A 25,118-nucleotide genomic window follows, 5' to 3' on the forward strand; every position below is an offset into this window, starting at 1 on the left:
AGGTGTGGTTTATGAACAGGGAGAATTCTGAAGTTAAAGTTTTAAGTATCATGAGTGGAAATAATGAGAATCTAGATAAATAGGAATTCTGTGAAAGTGCATGAGCTACATCTTCAGTATACTTGGTGGTTTCTGAGGTTAGTTTCTCTAAAAATAGCCAGGTGCTTTATTTCCAAGTTGTATTAAGTGTACATATTAAGTGTACATATTTTTTCATGATAATGCAGTTTTTAAGCACCTTGTTGTTTTTGTATACTTTCAGCTGCTTGTGAAATTTCTGAGGACATAACAAATATTGAACATCATCAATCCGGTAATAAAGATTTGACCACCACTGAGAAGCATGCAACTGAGAAGCATCCAGAAAAGTATCAGGGTATTTCTGTTTCAAACTTGCATGTGGAGCCATGTGGCACAAATACTCATGCCAGCTCATTATGGCATGGGAACAGCAGTTTATTACTCACTAAAGACAGAATGAATGTAGAGAAGGCTGAATTCTGTAATAAAAACAAACAGCCTGGCTTAGCAAGGAGCCAACAGAGCAGATGGGCTGAAAGTAAGGAAACATGTAATGATAGGCAGACTCCCAGCACAGAGAAAAAGGTACTTCTGAATGCTGATCCCCTGTGTGGGAGAAAAGAACTGAAGAAACAGAAACCTCCATGCTCTGACAGTCCTAGAGATTCCCAAGATGTTCCTTGGAGAACACTGAATAGTAGCATACAGAAAGTTAATGAGTGGTTTTCCAGAAGTGATGAAATGTTAACTCCCGATGACTCACATGACGGGGGATCTGAATCGAATACTGAAGTAGCTGGTGCAATAGAAGTTCCAAATGAAGTGGACGGATATTCTGGTTCTTCTGAGAAAATAGACTTAATGGCCAGTGATCCTCAGGATGCTTTGATATGTGAAAGTGAAAGAGTCCACACCAAGTCAGTAGAGAGTAATATCGAAGATAAAATATTTGGGAAAACCTACCGGAGGAAGGCAAGCCTCCCTAACGTGAGCCACACGAATGAAGATCTAATTATAGAAGCATGTGCTATAGAACCTCAGACAACGCGAGCCCATCCCCTCACGAATAAAGTAAAGCGTAAAAGGAGAACTACATCAGGCCTTCATCCTGAGGATTTTATCAAGAAAGTAGATTTGGCCGTTGTTCCAAAGACTCCTGAAGAGCTAGTTGAGGGAACCGACCAAATCGAGCGAAATGGTCATGTGATGAATATTACAAATAATGGTCCTGAGAATGAAACAAAAGGTGATTATGTTCAGAATGAGAAAAATGCTAACCCGACAGAATCATTGGAAAAAGAATCTGCTTTTAGAAGCAAAGCTGAACCGATAAGCAGCAGTATAAGCACTATGGAACTGGAATTAAATAGCTCCAGTTCGAAAGCCCCTAAGAAGAACAGGCTGAGGAGGAAGTCCTCCACCAGGCACGCTTGTGCACTTGAATTCGTAGTCAATAGAAATCCAAGCCCACCTGATCATAGCGAACTACAGATCGATAGTTGTTCTAGCAGTGAAGAGATGAAGAAACAGCATCTGGACCAAATGCCAGTCAGACACAGCAAAACGCTTCAGCTCATGGAAGATAAAGAACTTGCAACTGGAGCCAAGAAGGGTAGTAAGCCAGGTGAACAGATAAATAAGAGACTTGCCAGTCATGCTTTTCCAGAGCTAAATTTAACAAACGTACCTGGGTTTTTCCCTAACTGTTCAAGTTCTAATAAACCTCAAGAGTTTGTCAACCCTAGCCTTCGAAGAGAAGAAATAGAAGAGAGCCGAGGAACGATTCAAGTGTCTGATAGTACCAGAGATCCCAAAGAGCTGCTATTGAGTGGAGGACGAGGTTTGCAAACTGAAAGATCTGTAGAGAGTACCAATATTTCATTGGTACCTGATACTGATTATAGCACTCAGGACAGTATCTCGTTACTGGGAGCTGACACCCTGATAAGGAAGGCAAAAACAGCACCAAATCAACGTGCAAGTCTGTGCGCAGCAATTGAAAACCCCAAGGAACCTATCCACGGTTGTTCTAAAGATGCTAGAAATGACACAGAGGGTTTTGCAGATCCATTGACATGCGAAGATAACCACACTCAGGAGACAAGCATAGAAATGGAAGAGAGTGAACTTGATATGCAGTATTTATGCAATATGTTCAGGGTTTCAAAGCGTCAGTCATTTGCTCTGTTTTCAAATCCAGGAGATCCAGAAAAGGACTGTGCAACGGTCTGTGCCCACTCTGGGGCCTTAAGGAAACAAAGTCCAAAAGTCACTCTTGAATGTGGACAGAAAGAAGAAAATCAGGGAAAGAAAGAGTCTGAAATCAAGTATGTGCAGGCAGTTCATGCAACTGCAGGCTTTTCTGCAGTTAGTCAGAGAGCTAAGAAGCCAGGCGATGATGCCAAATGTAGCATAAAAGGAGGTGCTAGGCTTTGTCAGTCATCTCAGTTCAGAGGCAAGGAAACTGAACTCCTTATTGCATATAACCATGGAATTTCCCAAAACCCTTATCATATACCACCACTTTCTCCCATCAGATCATCTGTTAAAACCCTATGTAAGAAAAACCCGTCAGAGGAAAGGTTTGAGCAACATTCAATGTCACCTGAAAGAGCAATGGGAAATGAGAGCGTCATTCAAAGTACAGTGAGCACAATTAGCCAAAATAACATCAGAGAAAGCACTTTTAAAGAAGTCAGCTCAAGCAGTGTTAATGAAGTAGGTTCCAGTACTAATGAAGTAGGCTCTAGTATTAATGAAGTAGGTTCCAGTGGTGAAAACATTCAGGCAGAGCTAGGTGGAAACCGAGGACCTAAATTAAATGCTATGCTCAGATTAGGTCTTATGCAACCTGAAGTCTATAAGCAAAGCCTTCCTGTAAGTAACTGTAAACATCCGGAAATGAAAAGGCAAGGAGAAAATGAAGGCGTAGTTCTGACTGTTAATGCAGATTTCTCTCCATGTCTAATTTTAGATAACCCCGAACAACCTATGGGAGGTAGTTGTGCTTCTCAGGTTTGTTCGGAGACACCCGATGATCTATTAAATGGTGACAAAGTAATGGGAAAAATGTCACTTTTTGCTGAAAGTGACATTAAGGAAAGATCTGCTGTTTTTAGCAAAAGTGTCCAGAAAGGAGAATTCAGAAGGAGCCCTAGCCCTTTAGACGATACACACTTGGCCCAGGGTCACCAAAGAGGGGCCAGGAAATTAGAGTCCTCAGAAGAGAACACATCTAGTGAGGAGGAAGAGCTTCCCTGCTTCCAACACTTACTATTTGGTAAAGTAACCAACACACCTTCTCAGTCTACCAGTCACAATGCTGTTGCCACAGAGGGTCTGTCTAAGAAAACAGAGGAGAACCTAGACTCACTGAAGAGTAGTTTAAGTGACCTCAGTAACCAAGTGCCATCAGCAAAGGCATCCCAGGAACATCACCTTAGTGAGGAAGCGAGGTGTTCTGGTAGCTTATTTTCTTCACAGTGCAGTGCATTGGAAGACTTGACTGTTAATACAAATACCCAGGATCCTTTCTTGATGTTTGATCCTCCTTCCAAACAAGTGAGGCATCAGTCTGAAAACCTGGACGTTCTGAGTGACAAGGAACTGGTTTCAGATGATGATGAAAGGGAACTTGGCCTGGAAGAAGATAATCACGAAGAAGAGCAGAGTGTGGATTCAGACTTAGGTATTGGAACCAGGTTTTTGTGTTTGCCCCCGTCCGTATTCTAGAAATGAGCTAACTGTTGATGCCTTGTGGGGGAGCACGTTTTACAAGTTTCCAAGTGCAACTAAAGTCACTGCTTCTTAAACTTTACACATGTTCCTCCTAAGGTGCCTTTCCTTAGAAGTCCTTTACCCAACTAGCACATCTTCTTTGCGTGAGATCTAATTGTTGGTGGACTTGTTTCTGGTTTTCGTTGTTATGATTTCCAAGAGGAAATCCGGGTGTCCCAAAACAAGGAGTGTAATAATCATTTTGCATAACCCGAAAGTGAAGTTTGTCCTGCCAATGGGAAGACATGGGTACAGCAAGTTGCAGTATGTGCTGTCTGTTTTTACATCTGAGGCTATTTTTGTCATCATTTAAGGTGAAGTGGCATCCGGGTACGAGAGTGAAACAAGCCTCTCTGAAGACTGTTCAGGGTTGTCCTCTCAGAGTGATATTTTAACCACTCAGGTAAAAAGCTTGTGTGGGTGTGTGTCTGTTGTGTCCTCAGCGTTTGGTAGCATGCATCCCACATTCTGACATTTGCTTGTATCATCTTTTAGAATTCATGGTACCTTGTCTCCTCAAAGTAGATTGTAAGCATCTGAACGGAACTCATGCTGCCTTTTGTTTCATACACACAAATACATACTAGCTGGCTGAGAACACTCAATCCTGAATTTAATGAATAAGCTAAACCTTCAAAATGAATTCTCCCTATAGAAAGAATATCTATGAAAGCACTACTGTATCAAAGAGAGGGGTGTGTTTATTCTCGGGACCAAATTGGAACCTACAGAGTTCTCTTTCTGTTAGAGACGATCTAGCCTTTCGTTGTTTCATGGAGATTTCTTTTTGTTCTTTCTCTTCTAATCTGGTAGTTGTTTGTTCTTTGGTGCCTGTAAGTCCTCTTTTTTCTTTAAAAAAGAAAGTACACAATTTTACTTCCTGTATCTCATGGTCAAGACCAATATTGGGGTTACTTATGAATGGGATAAGAGCCTTGTCATATCTACGGCATTTGATAACATGAATGTTCCAGTATGACAGAAAGAACAGTCTTGAAAAAGCACTCTATCACAGCGTTTAAAGATTAACACCATCATCTTCACAGAACAGGTAATAGTAGTTGCCTTCGGAGCGGGGAAGTAGAAGACTGGGAGGAGAAGGAGGAAGCCCTACTTTTCCCTGAATATCCTTTTGTGCCTTGAGTTTTATACCATGTACGTACATTAGTTATTTAAAATACTAAATTCTGTGGGTTACCCAGTAATTATTATTATTAACTTATTGATACATATTCTTCATTCTCTCTGTGCACAAGAGGATGTGTACACCTTACCTTTAAAAAATATTTATATCCTACTCCATGTACTTACATTGTTTTTTTTTTTTTTTTAAGATTTTATTTATTTATTTGCGAGAGAGAGAATGAGAGACAGAGAGCATGAGAGGGGGGAGGGTCAGAGGGAGAGGCAGACTCCCTGCCGAGCAGGGAGCCCGATGCGGGACTCGATCCCGGGACTCCAGGATCATGACCTGAGCCGAAGCCAGTCACTTAACCAACTGAGCCCCCCAGGCGCCCCCCATGTACTTACATTGTAATGTTGTTTTTTCTGTCATTAAGTTTTCTTCAGTGATTGATTTTTAATTACATATAGTATTCTGTCTTTTGGGTAAGCCATGATTTATTCGACCTGTTGCTGAATATGAGGGTTGCAGGGTAAGAGGCACAGTTTGCTATTATGTACAGCACTATGGTAATATCTTTTATTTATTTTTTTTTTATTTATTTTTTTTTAAAGATTTTATTTATTTATTTGAGAGAGAGAATGAGATAGAGAGAGCATGAGAGGGGGGAGGGTCAGAGGGAGAAGCAGGCTCCCCGCTGAGCATGGAGCCCGATGCGGGACTCGATCCAGGGACTCCGGGATCATGACCCGAGCCGAAGGCAGTCGCTTAACCAACTGAGCCACCCAGGCGCCCCTATTTTTTATTTTTTAAGTAAACTCTACACCCAACATGGGGCTTAAACTCACGACCCCAAGATCAAGAGTTGCATGCTCTACTGACTGAGCCAGTCAGGTGCTCCTGTAGTAGTATCTTGATTACTAAATATTTGCCCATGTTCCCAATGATTTCTTTAGTATAAATTCCTAGGACTGGAATGTTTGGTCTTTGATACATATTGTTACATTGTTCTTCAGAAGGACTGAACAAATGTGTATTCTTCCAGCCCCTGTGGTACTTGATGATTCCCATTTCCCTGTATCTTTGCCAACACAGGTGGTATCCAGTTTTAAAATCTAATTCTTGGCATTGCTGTGAGGACTACAGAAAGGAAGGGCTTGTCTTTGCCTGTTTTCTGTACAGAGCAGATCCCTCTAGGATTTAAACCTGGTCAGGAAGTCAGGAAGAAACCTGTTCCGCACCTGAGTTGTCACCAATGTTCTCCCCGTCTACGGGATTGCCATGGTGACTAATGAACAAAAAGACTACGGAGACCCTTTCTCTGCAACTCCTATGATCCTTTGTGGGTGTGGATTTGGGGCTCTGTTGACCTTTCACCAATGCCTTTCACCTTTTTGTCCCTTGTGTTTTAAGGTTGTAGGTCTCAATTTCTGATTCTGTCCACCCTCCTTGTTTTTCATATTCCCGATCTTATTCCCAGAGATATGTCTATTTGTTCAAGATTCATTTTGCAAAGGCTTTTATCAAGCATTTACCCCAAAACAGACTTAAGGTCAGATTTCCTGGCTAACTTAAATCTAGAGTAGCACAGACAGGCAAAATGATTGAAGCAGGATCTTTTCCCTCTATCTGTTTAAAAACTGAATTAAGGAGAAGTATATAGGAGATAGAGAAATCCTCATTTGGTACCATCAGTATCTGTTTTTAATCAAAGACTGATTAACTGTATTCATTCATTCATTCATTCACTCATTTCTGCATTAAACATTGACTGAGTACTTACTACCTGTTAGGCATCGGGAACACAATGATTAAGGAACGATTCCTCCCATCAAGAAGGGTCCAGTACTCCACTTCGATATACTAATGCATTAGCAGTATGACTGAGGTAGTGGGGGATCGTTCCTGATAGTAGATGTAGATGGTGGGGACTTCCAAAGGAGCCATTTGAGCTGGACCTCACAAGAGGAGAAGAGTTTTTCCAGGTAGAAAGAGAAGGGAGGCAGCAATCGAGGTAAAGACACCGAGGCATGAAATGTCCAGAAAGCAGTTTTCCTGTGACTGGAAAACAGGGCACATGGGTAGTTTAGGGAAGAAATAAAAGATCAGGGTGTGAAAGGCCTTTTGAATGCTGTGCTTAGGAATTTGGACTTTATCCTGAGGGCAGTATGAGTAATAATTATATGGTGTTCAGAAAGTATTAACTTATCTGAGCAGTGGTATACCACTAAGGTCCTTATGGAAGAAAGAGACATGATAAACATGGCTTTTAAAGAACTTCCACAGTAATGCAGCTGTATTAAAAGAGATCAGAGTAGCATGTTGGGAATAGAAAAGAAGAATAGGGCCAATTCCAGAAACACTTAAAAATTAGAATTAGAAAAAAAAAAAGCCTCAGTAAGCAATTTGGTTTTGGTCTCCCAAATGTATCTGGGCAATTACCTGCAAGGGAATTTAGGTTATAAAGTAATTCCTTTGGGAAAGCCCAAAGGAAAGTTCTCTAATTACAGTTCTCCTGTTACTATTTTTCCTGATTTTCTAACCTATTTAATGGCCACAGAGAGGTTCAGATGTGATGGTCATGCCAGAAGTGACTAATAGGGCTTCAGAAGCTTATCAGATAGCTGTGCACTCAGTTTCCTTCCAGATTTACTGAGGCAGCTCCAGGGCCAGGCTGTGATCAGCAACAGAACTACCCACAAGCACCACGTGGTGGCGATGGCGCTGCCGCAGACGCTGGCCACAGGGCGGTCTCGGCAGCAGCAAAAGCCTTTGTGACGCTGGGAATACGTTTTCTGGTCATGAAAACCTGAAAACTGTGAACTCAGTGTTGTGGGAGAAAGTAGATGGCTTGTTCTTAGTAGAGGGCAAAGTCATTTGCAAGGATCAGAAGCAACGGAGGGTGAAACAGTCTGTTTCCCTGGGGTTCTCCGGCAACCATTGATGTTCCTTTTAACAGTGACGAAGAAATGTATGTTTTGGAAAGGCCTTTACTTACCAAAAACCTAAGGCTTAGCAGATTTCTTCTTGAAATGGAGAAATAAACATCAGAAGCCCCATAAGCAAGAAGAGCCCATTATCTTGAATTGAAAACAATAACTGTCCTTACAGGATTTCCCAGGGCTCTTTCTGCTAGGTCCTTTCCTCCAGCAGGTGATCTCTAGGTACCCTCTCCGCATGCAGAATGGCAACACAATGAGGACTATAATCCCCAGAACTAGAACGTGCCTCGCATATAATAGATGGTCAGCGAATAGTTGTTGAACAAATAGATAAATCAGTGGATTAGCTCTTTGCTCTCTCTCTTTTAGAAACTAAATGGTCAAAGAATCCCAGAAGAAGAGTCCTCAGCAGCCAGAAATCAGACATTACTATATGGACTAATCCAAATCTCTTATGAGTCCCACTGTCCCAAATCTGTGAAACACAGCCTGTGTAAAATGTTAACAGAATCATGCTAATTTTAAATATCGTGTTTGAGTACCTTCATTGTAGTTTTTTTTTTTTTTTTTTTTTGCTCCCTAGCTTTAAAAGAAAACCAGCTTTGAAAGGACATCACAATAAAGCCAAGTCTATTTGGGAGAGTTTGAAGAGTTTTTTTTTCCCCCACCCTAACATTATTCTGAAATAATTTCATGGGCATTAATTGCAGGAATATGGTTGGATTAAAAGGTGTTCAGCCAGAACTCATAATTCCATATGAGGTGGTTTTGGTTCCCATGCTAAAATTAATTGGTGTGACATATTCTTGCTCTCTGGCAAGTTGCTAAAAGAGTGTGACTTTCCTGGTGTCATTTCTTGTGTTTACAGCAGAGGGATACCATGCAAGATAACCTGATAAAGCTCCAGCAGGAAATGGCTGAACTGGAAGCTGTGTTAGAGCAGCATGGGAGCCAGCCTTCTCACAGCTCCCCTCCCCTCCTAGCAGACTCTTGTGCCCTGGAGGAGCTGCTCAATCCGGAACAAAACACATCAGAAAGAGGTTTGTCATATTGGCCAAGCTCTGGTATGTTAAGCAGAATTCTTCTCCTCCCTAAGCCTTTATCTTTCTAAAAGGAGTGGGCCTGGGGGGCCTGGGGGGCTCAGTTGGTTAAGCATCTGACTCTTGATTTCAGCTCAGGGTCCTGGGATCAAGCCCCACAGCTGACTCCGTGCTCAGCGCAGAGTCTGCTAGTCCCTCTCCCTCTGCTCCTCCCCCTGCTCATGCTCACGCTGTCTCGCTCTCGCTTTCTCAAATAAATAAATAAAATCTTAAAAAAAAAAAAAAAAGTGTGGGCCTAACTCCAACATTTTATGTTCTTTGCTCAGCATAGGTTTGCTGAGTCACTCTATGGGTAATTTTATTTAGAGCCTTGCCTCTGGTCCCTGCTCACACCTAATTTACCTTATAGAGTAACCAAGACAGTCACGAAATGTCATCGTCTGACTGAGTACCCACAATGAGGAGATGCTATGGGGAGCCCATAGGAAAGTGAGTGTGATGGGGGAGACTGGAAATAGACAACTCTTCGTTCTAGAAAGCTTAGAAAAAAACAACACTCAGACTTAGTCTTTTAACAGTGGTGTCAGGTCCGAAATCCCTTTTTTTTTTTTTTTTTTTAAGATTTTATTTATTTATTTGACAGAGAGAGAGAGACAGCGAGAGAGGGAACACAAGCAGGGGGAGTGGGAGAGGGAGAAGCAGGCTTCCAGCTGAGCGGGGAGCCCGATGCGGGGCTTGATCCCAGGACCCTGGGACCATGACCTGAGCCGAAGGCAGACACTCAACAACTGAGTCACACAGGCTCCCCGAAAGCCCTATTTAATGTGTGTTCTGGTTTTGAGAGAGAGCTATCCTAGGTGTCAGGAATTGCACCATGATCCACAAAAAGTCCAGTTATGCGGGAGAGGCAGGCGCTTTATAACACCATTGTGGTTATCAACAAGACCAGATGGACCTCTGAGAGAAGGCATTTGGAGTAACCAGGCAGCTTGGAATTGATCAGAAGTGAGCACTGGGGACACCTGGGTGGCTCCGTCATTAACCACCTGCCTTCGGCTCAGGTCATGATCCCAGGGTCCTGGGATCGAGCCCCACATTGGGCTCCCTCTTCGGCGGGAAGCCTGCTTCTCCCTCTCCCACTCCCCCTGCTTGTGTTCCCTCTCTCGCTGTGTCTGTCAAATAAATAAAATCTTAAAAAAAAAAAAAAAAGGAAGCACTGAGCTGAGGAATAACATGGCATAAATGAAGGAAAGTGATCTGGAAGTTTGAGTCTTTAATTGGACAGACCCTTGTGGAAGACAGCACATCAGGCAGGTTGTAAACAGGGGCAGATCAGCAGACACATGGGTGAGAGGCTGTGCACAGGCACGGATTCCACAAGGGAGCTGCTGCTTAGGGACAGGCAGGTGTGGTGAGCCCTCCCAAAGTGTTCTTCACTGCTGTCTCCATGATACCTACCCAGCTTACTTAGTGTGAAGGTTCCTTCTTCGTTGCTCCCTTCCACAGCCCTGCTGGGGGCCTTAGGGCCTGCCTTTTCATCTTTCTAGGAATTCAAGTCTTAATTCTCCAGAATAGTGTGGCCCTGGTCCCAGAATGTGCCTTGCAGTATTTTTGTGTTCAGGGAGAAACAGTAGCTCATGCATGAGAAGCTGGGGACTCTGTTGCTATGGCAGTGGTTCAAAATGTATTTCCTTAAATGCGTTCTTTGTAACCGTACCTTCATTTAGTCATCTCCCAGATAATGAAGCCCAAAGTCTCGTCCCCAGCACAGTTCTCTTCTTTGGGGTGCTTTCAGCATCTTCAGTCTAAAAACAGACTAGACTTTCCATGTTAATGCACAACATAGAAAATGTTATTGTCTGGCTTTGAATATGTGTATAAATCTACTGTCTCCTCTTTGGAGTGTTGTGTGTGCACATTTATTTTTTCCTGAAGATCTGCAGACAACGTGTTTCTTGTGGCTTTCTTTCTTTCATTTTAAAATTTCATAAGTGCTATATTTTTATACATTATGCTTTACTATGGATTTGAAAACCTTTTTGGAAATTTCTTCTGAATCTCTGTATAACATTTTTGTCAGGAGCTTTTATTCTATCCTTTATAGTAAACTTATTCACAGTCTTCTTTCTCATGAAATTATAGCATGCTCAGATTTCTGAGGTAGGTGAGTAAATGTTGAAGCAGAGGGAGAAGCAGGCTTTCTCCTGAGTAGGGAGCCTAATGTGGGACTTGATCCCATGGCCCCAGGATCATGACCTGAGCCGAAGGCAGATGCTTAACTAACTGAGCCACCCAGGCGCCCCTTAAGCAAACTTCTTGATCTAGGAAGGGTAGTTTTGTTTACCTTCAGCTGTATGGACATATTTTTTAATGCGCCTTTTATTTTTGGATAATTTTAGATTTACAGAAAAGTAGCAATATTAGTACAGAGAGTTCCTGCCAGAATTCTACCCCTTATCTAGTTTTGGTTTCCCTAATATCATCCTACATTACCATGGTGCTTTTGTCAGACCCAAAAAACCAACATTGGTACATTACTAGTAACAAATAAAACTGTAGACTTATTTGGATTTCACCAGTTTTTATTTTTAAGATCCTATATATTTATTTCTATATAAAATCTATAATTTAAGATCCTATATATAAATATAAATTATATATATATATTTTAATCTCTGGATGGCAGGATTATGGGTATTTAAGATCCAGTATTCTTTTTTTTTTTTTTAAGATTTTATTATTTGAAGGACACTTGGGTAGCTCAGTTGGTTAAGCATCTGCCTTTGGCTCAGGTCATTATCCTGGGGCCATGGGATCAAGTCCCATATTGGGCTCCCTACTCAGGGGAGAGCCTGCTTTGCCCTCTGCCTGACGCTCCCTCTGCTTGTGCTCTCTCCCTCTCTGGCAAATAAATACCATCTTAAAAAAAATAAAATAAAGATTTTATTATTTGAGAGAGAGCACAAGCGGGGAGAGGGGCAGAGGCAGAAGCTGACTCCCCACTGACAGGGAGCCTGCTGGTGCAGGGGCAGGGCTCGGGGGCTGGATCCCAGGACCTCGGGATCATGATCTGAGCCAAAGGCAGATGCTTAACCAACTGAGCCACCCATGTGCCTGATCCAATATTCTTAAAATGATGAAAGCCCTTTTACTAGAATCTTTACATCAAATGTTCTGCCCTTAGCATAAATCTGTCCTGGGGTTTATCTAGGGGTCATTCCCAAGCCTGCATATTTTTGTGCAAATGTGTGTCCTTACCCATTATAAATTATGTGTACTTCCCTCTACAGGTAAAGCTGTTTCATATCAGGCACTTTGTTGGGTTTTTTCCCTCCTGGATTACCTGTCATTCATGAAGCAAACGTTAGCATTTGTAAGATCACAGTCCGTTACAGTGGAAGGGATTTTCAGACGTATCTGAGCTTTTCTGTCCTGCAGTATGTTCATTCCTGGAAGCACTTGTTAAAAATTCCCAGGCTTCTGCCCTGGAAATTCTGAATCAGTTGGGGTGGGTGGGTTATGTACTTTTTAAAACTGAATTTCATTGTAGGTCCTGTACTTTGTAGTTTATCATTTCTTTTTTTTTTTTTTCCTTTTTAATTTTATTTATTTATTTGACAGAGAGAGACCAGGAGAGAGGGAACACAAGCAGGGGGAGTGGGAAAGGGAGAAGCAGGCTTCCCGTGGAATAGGGAGCCCGATGTGGGACTCGATCCCAGGACCCTGGGATCATGACCTGAGCCAAAGGCAGACGCTTAACAATTGAGCCACCCAGGTGCCCTAGTTTATCATTTCTTAGAACTGAATTTCATTTTAGGTTCTGTATTTTGTAGTTTATCATTTCTTAGTATCTTTCATTCTTCCCTGATGTTTTTTCCTTTGATCGCCCCCAATACTTTGCATAATTCTTAGTACATAATAGGCAGTAAGTTTATTAAATGTTTGGTCTAGCCCATATTCCCTACCCATGAAGAATATAATAGGTTAAGACCCCCAGAAGAGGGGGTGATTTAAGAGAGACTGTTCCAGGACTTGGGCTCTGGGTCCTGCTTTATGAAATAAGGATTAAGGAAGAAGAGCAGAAAACTTTTGTCCTGGGTTTTTTGTATACTATTGAGTTATTGAATCCAACTCAGGTTTGTTTAATTTCTTTGTAGTTTGAGCCTTATTGTATTGAAAAGAGTGGGGCACCTGAGTGGCTCAGTCAGTTAGGCGTCTGACATTTGGTTTCGGTTCAGGTTGTGGTCTCAGGGTCCTGGGATTGAGCTCCATGGGGCTCTGTGCTCAGCTAGGAGTCTGCTTGGGATTCTCTCCCTCCCTGTCTGCCCCCAACCCTGCTCTTGAGTTCTTGTGCATGCTCTCTCTCTCTCAAATAAATAAATCTTAAAAAGAAAAAGAGCAACTCATATGCCAAATGTTTAGACCATGGAATGACTGTAATATCTGTGTTTGTGTCTGAGGCTCTCCCCTCCACCCTCGTACCCTTTCACTTTTTTTTTTTTTTTAACCCTTTCCAGTGTTTAATTATTTGGTGTGATTCCTTAGAGACTACACATGACCCTTTTTTTTTTTTTTTAAGATTTTATTTATTTTTGACAGAGACAGTGTACAAGCAGGGGAAGCAGCAGGGAGAGGGAGAAGCAGGCTCCCTGCTCAGCAGGGAGCCCGATGTGGGGCTCCATCCCAGGACCCTGGGATCATGACCTGAGCCGAAGGCAGACGCTTAACGACTGAGCCACCCAGGCATCCCCACACATTACCTTTTATCAATTATCACCCTGTATTTGGGGGGAAATGATACACAGTTGAAAGAAAAACCTGCTGGTTCACTGTAAGACTGCTTGCTTTCAGCAGTTGGGAGTTCCTGTGTTCCTAGAAAGGCACAGGTCCAGAAAAGATAGACATAAAGCAAACTAGAAATAATGCATTTGAGGAATAACTCGGGAGATCAATGATTATTTCCCCCCAAGCTACCCAGTGACTTAAAAAACAATTTAGGGGCACCTGGGTGGCTCAGTTGTTGGGCATCTGCCTTCGGCTCAGGTCATGATCCCAGGGTCCTGGGATCGAGCCCCGCATCGGGCTCCCTGCTCAGTCAGGAGCCTGCTTCTCCCTCTCCCACTCTCCCTGCTTGTGTTTCCTCTCTAGCTGTCTCTCTCTTTGTGTCAAATAAATAAAATCTTTAAAAAACAAACAAAAAAAACAATTTAATAAATAATAGCCTTTTGTTTAAATTTTTCTACCTTGATTTATGCATTTGAGCTTTTCTAATAAAAGCTCAAAATAAATTACAGTCAGTGATTTTTTAGTGGGTAAAAGACGTTTGTAATTTTAAGTGTTTGTTTTTGCTTTTTAAAAGATTTCTGCCTTGAAGGCATTTCCTAGAAAGCAGTGGTACAATAATACATCGAGGAATTAATAAATAAAAAGGACACACCAAGATGCCAGAACTTTGCCTTGGGTCTGTTGTGTGTGTTTTCCTTTTCCTGTGCCATTTCATCAGCAGTTCCATAGATTACTTCAAAGTTCCTTATCAGTCAGCACCTTGGATTTTGTGTGTGTTGGTTTTTTTGTTTGCTTTTTTTCTTAGTCATTGAAAAAGGGAAGCAAAATGTCACCTGTTTTTTCCTTCTCATCCGACCTCTCCCGTTTCCCCACAAGTGCAAAAAGCTCAAACCCTCATCCTCTACAGTCTTTGATGTGGAGGCAGTAGAGAATGTGCTTTGTGCTTTCCAGTACTTTCTCTTCCCTGTTATCTAAGGGAACTTCAGGATAATTTATTTATTTATTTATTTGTTTTTTAAGATTTTATTTATTTATTTGACAGAGAAAGACACAGCGAGAGAGGGAACACAAACGGGGAGTGGGAGAGGGAGAAGCAGACTCCCTGCCGAGCAGGGAGCCCGATGAGGGACTCAATCCAGGGACTCCAGGATCATGACCTGAGCCGAAGGCAGTCGCTTAACCAACTGAGCCCCCCAGGTGCCCCAGGATAATTTATTTTGCTGCAGAGATTAAAAATTCATTTCCTATTCTTGTTTCCTTATCATTCAGGGCCAAAAAATGTATGTTTTTTTCCAGCCTCGTCTCAGCCAGGTATCTTCATTTACTCCGTCCTAAAGTGTTTCCTTTCATTGTCCCTACTATTTTTGAGTCATTTAGTTTCATCTGGTGCTGCATCACTTATGTTTACAAATTCTGTTTGATATACTTGTTTAAAAACCAATTTGATTGTCACAGGTTGCTGCTTTTGAAAAAATCGATATCCTACCTGAATTACCACCCTCAGGACAAAGCAGTAAAGTAGATTTCTTTGTTTTCTCATTCCATTTAAAGCAGTATTAACTTCAGAGAAAAGTAGTGACTATCCTATAAGCCAGAATCCCGAAAGCCTTTCTGCTGACAAATTTCAAGTATCTCTGGATAGTTCCACCAGTAAAAATAAAGAACCAGGAACGAGAAGGTAAGAAGTAATAAATGTCAAGTTGTAGTATCTAAGTAACATCTTTACTTATATTGAACGCTTATTATTAAATTTTTTTCACCATCCTTTTTCTGGTTTTTTGTAAAGAACCATTTCTAACCTCTCATTGCCCCAGGACACTTCTTTTGTTTAATTGCACATAGGTTTTCTGGATCTATACAGGGCATGAGCTACGAAGTCAGAAATGCACAGTAGATCTGTCCCTTTTGAAGGGCAGAATAAAATATAGAACTGAAACCTAAACAAGCCTGGGAGCTGACGTAGACCAGCAGCCCTTGGCCCTGATTGAAGTTTTGGCCTCTCTAGAAAAAGTTTAGCTATTGATTTACCCCAGGAAAATTCAGAATATCTTTCAGGGATGTCTATGCAAATCATTATTGAGATAAGACTGTGTAGCACTTCATATTTTCAAAAGTACTATATCTGCTTCCTCATTGGATCTTTACAATACTGTGAGGGTAAAAGAACAAGTAGGGACTGTTCTTCCTATTTGATAGTGCAGGACAGAACCTCAGAGCCATCAGAGTCCTGCATCTTACCACTCTAGGAAGGAAAAGGAATTCATATTTATTGAGTTCCTACTGTGTGTCAGTATACTTTTATTTTTTATTTGTCTTCCTGAAAATAGTGACAAGTTGTCGATAATCTACTCATACTATCTTTCAAGCCTCTTGAACTAGGATATATTTTTGAGGCTGGGAGACTGACATTGTGGCTGTGACAGAGAATGCAAAGATCTGGCCTCCACAGGCGCTAGCCCATGTTTAGAGGGAATGACTTCATTGCCATGTTTTAATCAATTAGCTAACCATCCATTTAATATTTACACTAAATATTCCTATACCTCCTCCTCCTCCCCAGTGTACCCAACAGAGACTTCTATTAAAGAACCTACACATTGGGGCACCTGGGTGGCTTAGACAGTTAAGGGTTCAATTCTTTATCTCAGCCCAGGTCTTGATCTCAGGGTTGTGAGTTCAAGCCCCACACTGGGCTCCATGCTGGGGCGGAGCCTACATAAAATATATATTGAATATATATTGAATGTATATTTCATATATATATATATGGAAAGAAAAGAAAAAATACCTACACATTGATTGAATGTCCTCTTTCTACTAGAGTACCTGAGAGCGGCGATTCGGGTTTTGCTCATCTTTAATGCACAAGGCCTACTTTTATTGCCTGACTTGTAGTAAACACCCAATAATTGTTTAATAGACAATTATTTAATGTATTTTAGTTATTAACATTATTATGTTATAATATCTTATATAACCATTATAATAGATTATATATTATAATAATTTTATTATTTGATTATTTGATAACCAGAGTTATTTAAAGGAAACTCTTAATAATGCATTTGAGGATGAATTCCTCAAATCTCTTAAGTATCGTTTAAATCTGTTGCTAAGTATCTTATTCCGCAAAGCCCTAAGCAGCTGAAAGAGTGGAGGACAGAATCACTGGGCGCCCAGTACTTTATAGCTGGCTTTTGTTTTGAGAATGGCTTTGGACATTGAAAAGACAGGAGGTAGGGATGATTCTGTGAATTCTGCTAAAATTGGGTAGAAAGAATGAGTGTAGAAATGTCAAAATTAATCAGCTTTCTATTTTCATGAGAGATCTGATTCTAATACATCCATTTGGACTCAAGTGGAATAGCGTATAGAATTTGATTGAGTGAGTGGCAGTGGAGAATTTGGTGAAATTTGCTGACACGCTTTTAAACAGCTGAGAGATACCCTGCCTCAGCCCAGGCCGTAAGGGGAGCTGTTATATGTCAGCCTTGACACATTGGCAGGCTTCATGAATCCAGACTTCTGAGCAGTCACTTGGGTTCTTTTTTCGCTAGTCATTCCCCATCTCCCTGACAGTGAGCTGTTCCACTTGTGTGTCTGCTGCCCGGGAAGTATGATGAGTCCTTTCACAAACTGTGGTGGTGTGTTTCTCCCTTCATCCTTCTAGGTCTTCCCCTTCTCAATCCCGGTTGTTAGATACTAAGTGGTATGTGCACAGCAACCCAAGGAGTCTTCAGAACACAAACTGCCCTGCTCAAGAGGAGCTTGTTAAGGTTGTCAGTGTGGAGGAGCAACAACTGACCAAGTCAGAGGCGCGAAATTTCATGGAGCAGTCTGATTTGCCAAGACCAGATCTGGGTACTGTTTCATCTGTTCTAATGGAGAAAACAACGTCTGTTTTACTTTGAATCTGACCTAAAGATATTTTGGTTAACGAACTTTTCAGATGTCTAGCATGTCTAGTCTATCTATAATGAATGCTTTTCTTATACTTAAACCCATTTTAGAAAAATAGCTTGAATATTAATCCAAACTGACATGAAAAAAAATTTTTTAAGATTTTATTTATTTATTGGACAGAGAGAGACACAGCGAGAGAGGGAACACAAGCAGGGGGAGTGGGAGAGGGAGAAGCAGGCTTTCCGCTGAGCGGAGAGCCCGACGCGGGGCTCGATCCCAGGACCCTGGGATCATGACCTGAGCCGAAGGCAGACGCCTAACGACTGAGCCACCCAGGCACCCCAAATTGACATGAAAATTATTGCAGCCCTTGATCTGTCTTTATTGGCTTAACTCTAACAGTTTTGAGGATGGGAGTCTTGTGTGCTCTAAGTATTTTATTTCAACTGTTAAGTAAGAATTCTAGGTCCCTAGGGGTGCCTGGCTGGCTTAGTCAGTAGAGGATGCAACTCTTGATCTTGGGATCGTGAGTTTGAGCCCCTCACTGGGCATAGAGATTACTTAAAAAGAAAAAAAAAGGTAAAAAATAAAGAATTCTAGGGCCCTAGAAAAAAGTTTTCAGCCTGTCCTTTATTGAAAAATGAGTCAAATCTCCAAAATAAGCTCTTATTTTATGAATTAATGAATATAAATGATTATGTATTTTATGCCTTATAAATCACTTTAAATGAATGGTGTGTTTTATGGCTTATAAATCAAAGTTTTAATCAGTAAAGAAAGTTTTAAATTAGTCCTCAAAAACACATCATAAAAGGTGCTCTTTGGCACCTAAATGTTGTATTTGGCCATGTACATTAAGGTCATTTTAGGAATCTCACGTGTTCTCTTTAGCTGTGCTTACTTCCTGATGGAGTGACATTTTCTGAAGTGTTTCAGGAATGGTCTTCTGTTTTAATTTGGTAATGATATCTGATGATTTATTAGGTCAGAAAGACAATGATATAATGGATAAAGAAAAATCACGTATTTGTCTAATTTTTCAAAATTGTTCTCCTTCCTTACAAAAGTACCATGCTCTTTATGGTCATTGTTAAAAAGTTGGAGAATATAGGTAATAAAAAATTTGAAAAGAATATTTAAAGTTACTCGTATTCCTGTCATTAGCAATAAAATGCTGCCATATTTTTTTAGTCAGTTGACTTAAACTTTTTATTTTTTAAAATATAGAATCATGAAGACTATTTGTAATTCAAGATTCATCATCATGTGGGTTAAACTTCTTCCCTTGTGCCTTTCAGAGGGAACCCCTTACCTCGAGTCTGGAATCAGCCTCTTCTCTGCTGACCCTGAGTCTGATCCCTCTACAGACAGAACCCCAGAGCCAGCTCATATCAGCAGCATGCCAACTTCAACCTCTGCATTGAAATTACCCCAATTTCAAGCTGAAGAATCAGCCAAGAGTACAGCTACTGTCCATACTGCTAATACTGCTGAGTATAATAAGAGGGAAGACAGTGTGGGCAGGGAGAAGCCAAAAGTTGTATCTTCAACAAAAAGAGTCAACAGAAGAATATCTATGGTGGCATCAGGCTTAACACCAAAAGAATTTGTGAGTGTATTTATGTATCTCCCTAACAACAGAGACTTCTTAACATATTGCAAATAGTTTTAAATAGGTACTAGCAACATTTCAACCTATAGGGAGAAATCTAGGAGCCAAGAATGATTCTATGTAATCTAATTTCCCTTGCTAATTTCTGAAGATTAGGACCTAGATAAAGCTGTAGCATGGACTATTTTGTATATATTTAAGAAAATAATTATTAAGTATTAGCAGAAAGGTTATAGTTTTGGGTATAATATAGAGCTTTTTAATTTTAATTTTTTTTATCTAAAAAAACAAGTAAGTATAGTTTTAATCCCCAGAGGAAACACCCTGGTTCTATCTGAGTGAACTTACGAGCATAATTAACTAAATCCAACTTCCAAGCAAACGGACAGATAGTGGCATTTCTCCAGTGTTTGTCTTTATCCTGGCTTGTGATACAGTTATTCAATAGCCCGCTCTTTCATTTCTTTTTTTTTTTTTTTTTAAGATTTTGTTTATTTATTTGACAGAAAGAGACACAGCGAGAGAGGGAACACAAGCAGGGGGAGTGGGAGAGGGAGAAACAGGCTTCCCGCCGAGCAGGGAAGCCCATGCAGGGCTCGATCCCAGGACCCTGGGATCATGACCTGAGCCGAAGGCAGATGCTTAATGACTGAGCCACCCCGGCGCCCCCCGCTCTTTCATTTCTGCCCTACAGCACCCCTTCCCTGTTAGGATTTGACATGTCCTTGGGCCCCTGGTACCAGAAATAGGAATTGTTTCACATTATAGAGAAAAATATCCATTAAAATATTAAGACCACTAAAAATTTTGTTTCTGCTTGGGCTGAGTGTAGATTTCAGACATCATAGGAAATTGACCTCCCTGGTAATTAATCACCATTGGTTTCCTTTCATAATAAAGTAGCTGAATGAATATTTCTTTAAAATCATAAGATAACACACCAGCTTATCAGATGGTTGCAATAGCGGGTGCCATTTATTGCACTCTGAGAGATGACCAGGTCATTCTTAAATATCTTTCTTAATATATCCTTCCTAGGCTTCCTTTAAGCTTTTCTTAATATAGCCTTCTTAGAATCATTTCTTGTCCTCTCTATAGGTAGTGGCTCAGGGGCCAAATGTATCCCACTACTAGAAGGGCAGAGTAACCTGTGTCTGCCCTAGTAGATACAGTAAATAAATTTTCATCAATAATGCTAGAATTCCCATCTCAAGACCATGCGCCCAGATCAGCTGTTTGTTCTGAAAATTCATACCTTTGTCTACTTATATTGCTCTTGATCATTTGCCTATACATCTAGAATTCTCATTTATTCATTGAAAATTAGCATTCCCCGGAGTGCCTGGGTGGCTCAGTCGGTTAAGCCGCTGCCTTCGGCTCAGGTCATGATCCCGGGGTCCTGGGATCGAGCCCCGCATCGGGCTCCCCGCTCAGCGGGAAGCCTGCTTCTCCCTCTCCCTCTGCCTGCCTCTCTGCCTACTTGTTCTCTCTCTCTCTCTGTCAAATAAATGAATAAAATCTTTAAAAAAAAAAAAAAGAAAATTAGCATTCCCCTTTCCTTTGTTTCGTGAGTTCAGCTTTTCAGAGAGGCTAAAATGATCTAATCTTTTCTTGCCATGGACAGCTCGGAGCTGCAGATTAGACTATAAGTGACTTGGGTACGTGTTGTCTTTAGGCAAGCCAAGGAGAAAACTTTGCAGCTCCATTCAGACTTGCTGAAGTGTGGTAAATTTATTATGAAAGCTGCTGACTGTAGTACACATGATTAATTCCAAAGCCCATATTAAGATGATCTTTTCAGCAGTTGCTCTTCTAACTGAACCTTGTTTCAAGGCTGGGATTTCAGCAATTAATCAGTTCAGAATTGCTAATGAACCTGGCAGAGGGCAGTGGCAAAAGGGGGAGGATGTCATTAGCTTCTCTAGCCTCCCTTTCGCAGTGGCCTGTGGCAGTAGGGAACAAGGCAGCTTGAAAGAAAGATGCCTGCTCCCCGCTGCAGTATTGCACAGCGCAGAAATATTGGCATGGGGGGCCATGACTAGTACATGATGGCCTTTGGGAAGCAAAGTTGTTTACCAACAGTAGCTACTGATTATGTCAACTGTCCATAATGGAACTGGTTAATCCCTTTTACTGCCTATTGATTTTTATTTGGTTGATAGATAATAGCTAGAAGGCTGGAGCTTTCTTTTGGGAAGCAACTGAGTCTCCTCCAATCCTTATCCTTAAGAGGAATTGATAGTGGGGCGCCCGGGTGGCTCAGATGGTTGGGCGTCTGCCTTCAGCTCAGGTCATGATTCCAGGGTCCTGGGATCGAGCCCCGCATCGGGCTTTCTGCTCAGCAGGGAGCCTGCTTCTCCCTCTCCCTCTGTCTCCCGCCTGCTCATGCTTTCTCTCTCTCTCCGTATCTCTGTGTCTCAAATGAATGAATAAAATCTTTAAAAAAAAAAAAAAAGAGGAATTGATAGCTTTTGCACTGACCTTTAGAAGCGTCTTGACTTGAATGTTTTGTAACTATCAGAGGCTTGAACCTTGTTTTTCAGCCACATATCTGTGGCATAACTTTCTGAATGGGCTGGTTACCTCTTGACTTATAAAGCGTAGGCTGATAAACCTAGATTATAGTAGAGTATCACTCGGCAGAGAAACGATCTTAGGGAATCAAATTATATTTGCTATTAAAGGGAAAAATTATTATTTTGAATCCTGGGTTGTAATTCCGTGTCTGTGAGCACAGACTATTTTAGAATTTTTTCCTCTGATTTCTACATAATTTTTATTAAATTACTATTTATTTTGGGATTTCAGGCATGTTCGAATAAAAGGGATGTACCTTTTGTGAGGAAAATGGAGAGTCAAAGCTAGGGTAACAGTCTAAGCTGTGTACTAGAGGTAATTGATTATAATGTAATATTTGATTTGATTTCAGATGCTTGTGCACAAGTTTGCCAGAAAACATCACATCACTTTAACTAATCAAATTTCTGAAGAGACTACTCATGTCATCATGAAAACAGGTATACCAAGAGCCTTACAGACCATGTTGCATCTGTTGCATAAAACTACATGAAAAAATGGGAGAATTTGTTAAGCAAAAGCATGGATGACAGTCTTCCATCAGTCAATCAGTTATTTATAAAAGAAAAATAATAGTTTTGCTCTGTCCTGACCCCCTTTGGTTTGGGTTAAGATTTGGAGAGTAGTGAGCCAGAATGGTCAGCCACTTCTCGTCCACCGTGCCTCAACCACCCTGTGTGAGGGGCTCTCTGATAAGGCAGAGCCCAAGTCCTGGAAGAACACGTGGGGCAAAGAGAGGAATGAAGCGAGTTCGCACTCAAACTCCAGGCATTTGGAAACGCTCGCTCCGTGTCCACTCCATGTCCTAGCTCCACTCACACACCCGGATTGAGTGTGCTTGACAGTTTTTCAGGAAGCAAGTCCACTATCAGCTCTGAGGTAGCCTAGCGTATGAACCAGGAAAAAGAGAAGGGGAAAATTCACTTGTCCTACACCTTCCTCTTTTGCAATCTTCATTATAGCTTGTGTGATAACGGAGACTTCAGAGGCTTTTAGCTAAATCTAAGTAAACATTTCAGCGCTGCTGAAAAAGCTCATTTGAAATTGGGCCTTATGAACATAAGCTTCATGTCCAGAGCAAGTGAAGTGTAGATTCGGACCCCTGCACTGCCTCTTCTGTGGGAGGGACTGCCTGAAAGATAATGTGCTCTGCTTCGAGCACCATGCTTTCCTTTTAAGCTGGTCACTGACCACCTAGAGTGTTTCTCCAGAGGTAGGTGCTGAGGATGGGGGAAAGGAAAACAAAACAGTATTATTTGAAGAACAGAGGAAAGAATGGAAAGACTGAAGGCAACAAGCCAGCTGTCTTCCAATATTCATAGAGCTGCTTTCTGGAAGAGGAGATGAACTCACTTGTTGGGTTCCAGAAAGCAAAGAGCGGTGCACGCAGCACCAGAAGATGCAGACTGTAGCTCAAGTCTTGAAACCTTCTGAACAGAAGTGACTCTGGAAATACAGTGGCCCTCTCCAGAATGTTTCTGTCATATAGCTGTTGGCACTTGAACATGTAAGGGTCCAGGCTCCTTGGCAGGGACACAGTGCCTTAGAACTTCAAAGATCTTAGGTTTCTAAGGTGCAGAGGCTGTACCACAGGGTCAGAGGATAATGCTTACAGGAATCAGGTGCCAGGACAAGGTACTTTGAACTAAGTACTATTTTAGAGATGAATGTCATTAAAGTTTAATATATCTTAAGCTATAGTTTTGGATCAGAGCTGCTGAAAGGTGAAAAGAAAACTTTAAAATGCAAATTAAAGTAGTTAGGTCTTGGGGCACCTGGGTGGCTCAGTCATTAAGCGTCTGCCTTCGGCTCAGGTCATGATCCCAGGGTCCTGGGATTGAGCCCCGCATTGGGCTCACCGCTCTGCAGGAAACCTGCTTCTCCCTCTCCCACTCCCCTTGCTTGTGTTCCCTCTCTCACTGTCTCTCTCTGTCAAATAAATAAAATCTTTAAAAAAATAAAATAAAGTAGTTCGGTCTTTAAACAAAGGGAATACAACATTTGCTACTTTTAAACTAAAAATGAGGGTGCCTGGGTGGCTCAGTTGGTTAAGCGACTGCCTTCGGCTCAGGTCATGATCCTGGAGTCCCAGGATCGAGTTCCGCATCGGGCTCCCTGCTCGGCAGGGAGTCTGCTTCTCCCTCTGACCCTCCCCCCTCTCATGTGCTCTCTCTCTCTCATTCTCTCTCTGTCAAATAAATAAATAAAATCTTAAAAAATAATAATAATAAAATAAACTAAAAATGAACCAAAATAGAATTCTGAGTTTAAAGCCTATTACTCAATCAACTTTTACAACAGTTTAAAAAGCTTTAAAAATTGAAGAAAGAAAAACTTTTTTTTTTTCTAAAGATTACTTATTTATTTATTTGACACAGAGAGAGAGATAGTAAGAGAGAGAGAACACAAGCACGGGGAGCGGCAGGCAGAGGGAGAGGGAGAAGCAGGCTTCCCGCAGAGCAAGGAGCCTGATGTGGGGCTTGATCCCAGGACCCTGGGATCATGACCTGAGCTGAAGGCAGCCGCTTAACCGACTGAGCCACCCAGGCGCCCCAGGAAAAACTTTTTTTTTAATTTTAATTTTTTTTTATTCTTATGTTAATCCCCATACAGGAAAAACATTTTTTAATTTGTGAAGAATTCTGGGAGAGAAAATGGCTATTGTTCCACCGGCAGATGGCCTACTGTGTTTAGGGTTTAGTTAAATCCATTTCTCCTGTTTATTTATTTATTTATTTTTTTAAGATTTTATTTATTTGCAAGAGAGAGAATGAGAGAGCATGAGAGGGAGAAGGGTCAGAGGGAGAAGCGGACTCCCTGCTGAGCAGGGGAGCCTGATGTGGGACTCGATCCCGGGACTCCAGGATCATGACCTGAGCCGAAGGCAGTCGCTTAACCAACCGAGCCACCCAGGCGCCCCCATTTCTCCTGTTTAAAACTAAGTGTTCTTTTCTCATTTTGCTTAGTTCTTCAAAGTACGAAACAGTACGTAGCCTTTGAAACAGTACGAAAAACCAGAACTGATTCTTCAGCTGTTGCTTTCTGAAATACCTAGAAAAGAGAAAAGCTGTGAATATAGTCTATTTTCTTGGCCCTCTCAGGGGAATTAGGAATTAAGGGGTTAGGACTCCCCAGGGAGACGTTCTGGGGGTGAAACTTTGTCGCTTACATGGACATTTCAAATTCAGGATTTCACATATTCATGTCCTTTCACAAATTTGCCATCCAGTGAAATAGACCTTCCCCATCCACATGTATCAGTACACATGGGGAATTTCTTGAACACTGTGACAGACATCTTGAGCACCTAGAAGATAGAGCAGACCTTTCCTGTGGTC

General features: G+C 41.4%; 1 protein-coding gene across 15 annotated transcripts in view; it reads left to right on the top strand.

The window, feature by feature from the left end:
• BRCA1 (BRCA1 DNA repair associated) overlaps positions 1–25,118 on the top strand; it is a 63,622-nt gene that overhangs the window by 24,409 nt on the left and 14,095 nt on the right. For 8 of the 15 annotated variants that reach the window (XM_081804917.1, XM_081804914.1, XM_081804910.1 and 5 more), the window contains 7 exons: positions 263–3,709; positions 4,113–4,201; positions 8,732–8,903; positions 15,240–15,366; positions 17,359–17,549; positions 18,890–19,200; positions 22,133–22,220. In XM_081804917.1, coding sequence (XP_081661043.1) covers positions 263–3,709; positions 4,113–4,201; positions 8,732–8,903; positions 15,240–15,366; positions 17,359–17,549; positions 18,890–19,200; positions 22,133–22,220 — 4,425 coding nt within the window. The remainder of the gene's footprint in view (positions 1–262; positions 3,710–4,112; positions 4,202–8,731; positions 8,904–15,239; positions 15,367–17,358; positions 17,550–18,889; positions 19,201–22,132; positions 22,221–25,118) is intronic. The other 7 variants (XM_081804912.1, XM_081804913.1, XM_081804921.1 and 4 more) reach the window with 4 other exon arrangements.

Source organism: Leptonychotes weddellii, chromosome 15 (genome assembly GCF_054177405.1).
Source record: "Leptonychotes weddellii isolate Sample4059 chromosome 15, ASM5417740v2, whole genome shotgun sequence".
Lineage (NCBI taxonomy): Eukaryota > Metazoa > Chordata > Mammalia > Carnivora > Phocidae > Leptonychotes > Leptonychotes weddellii.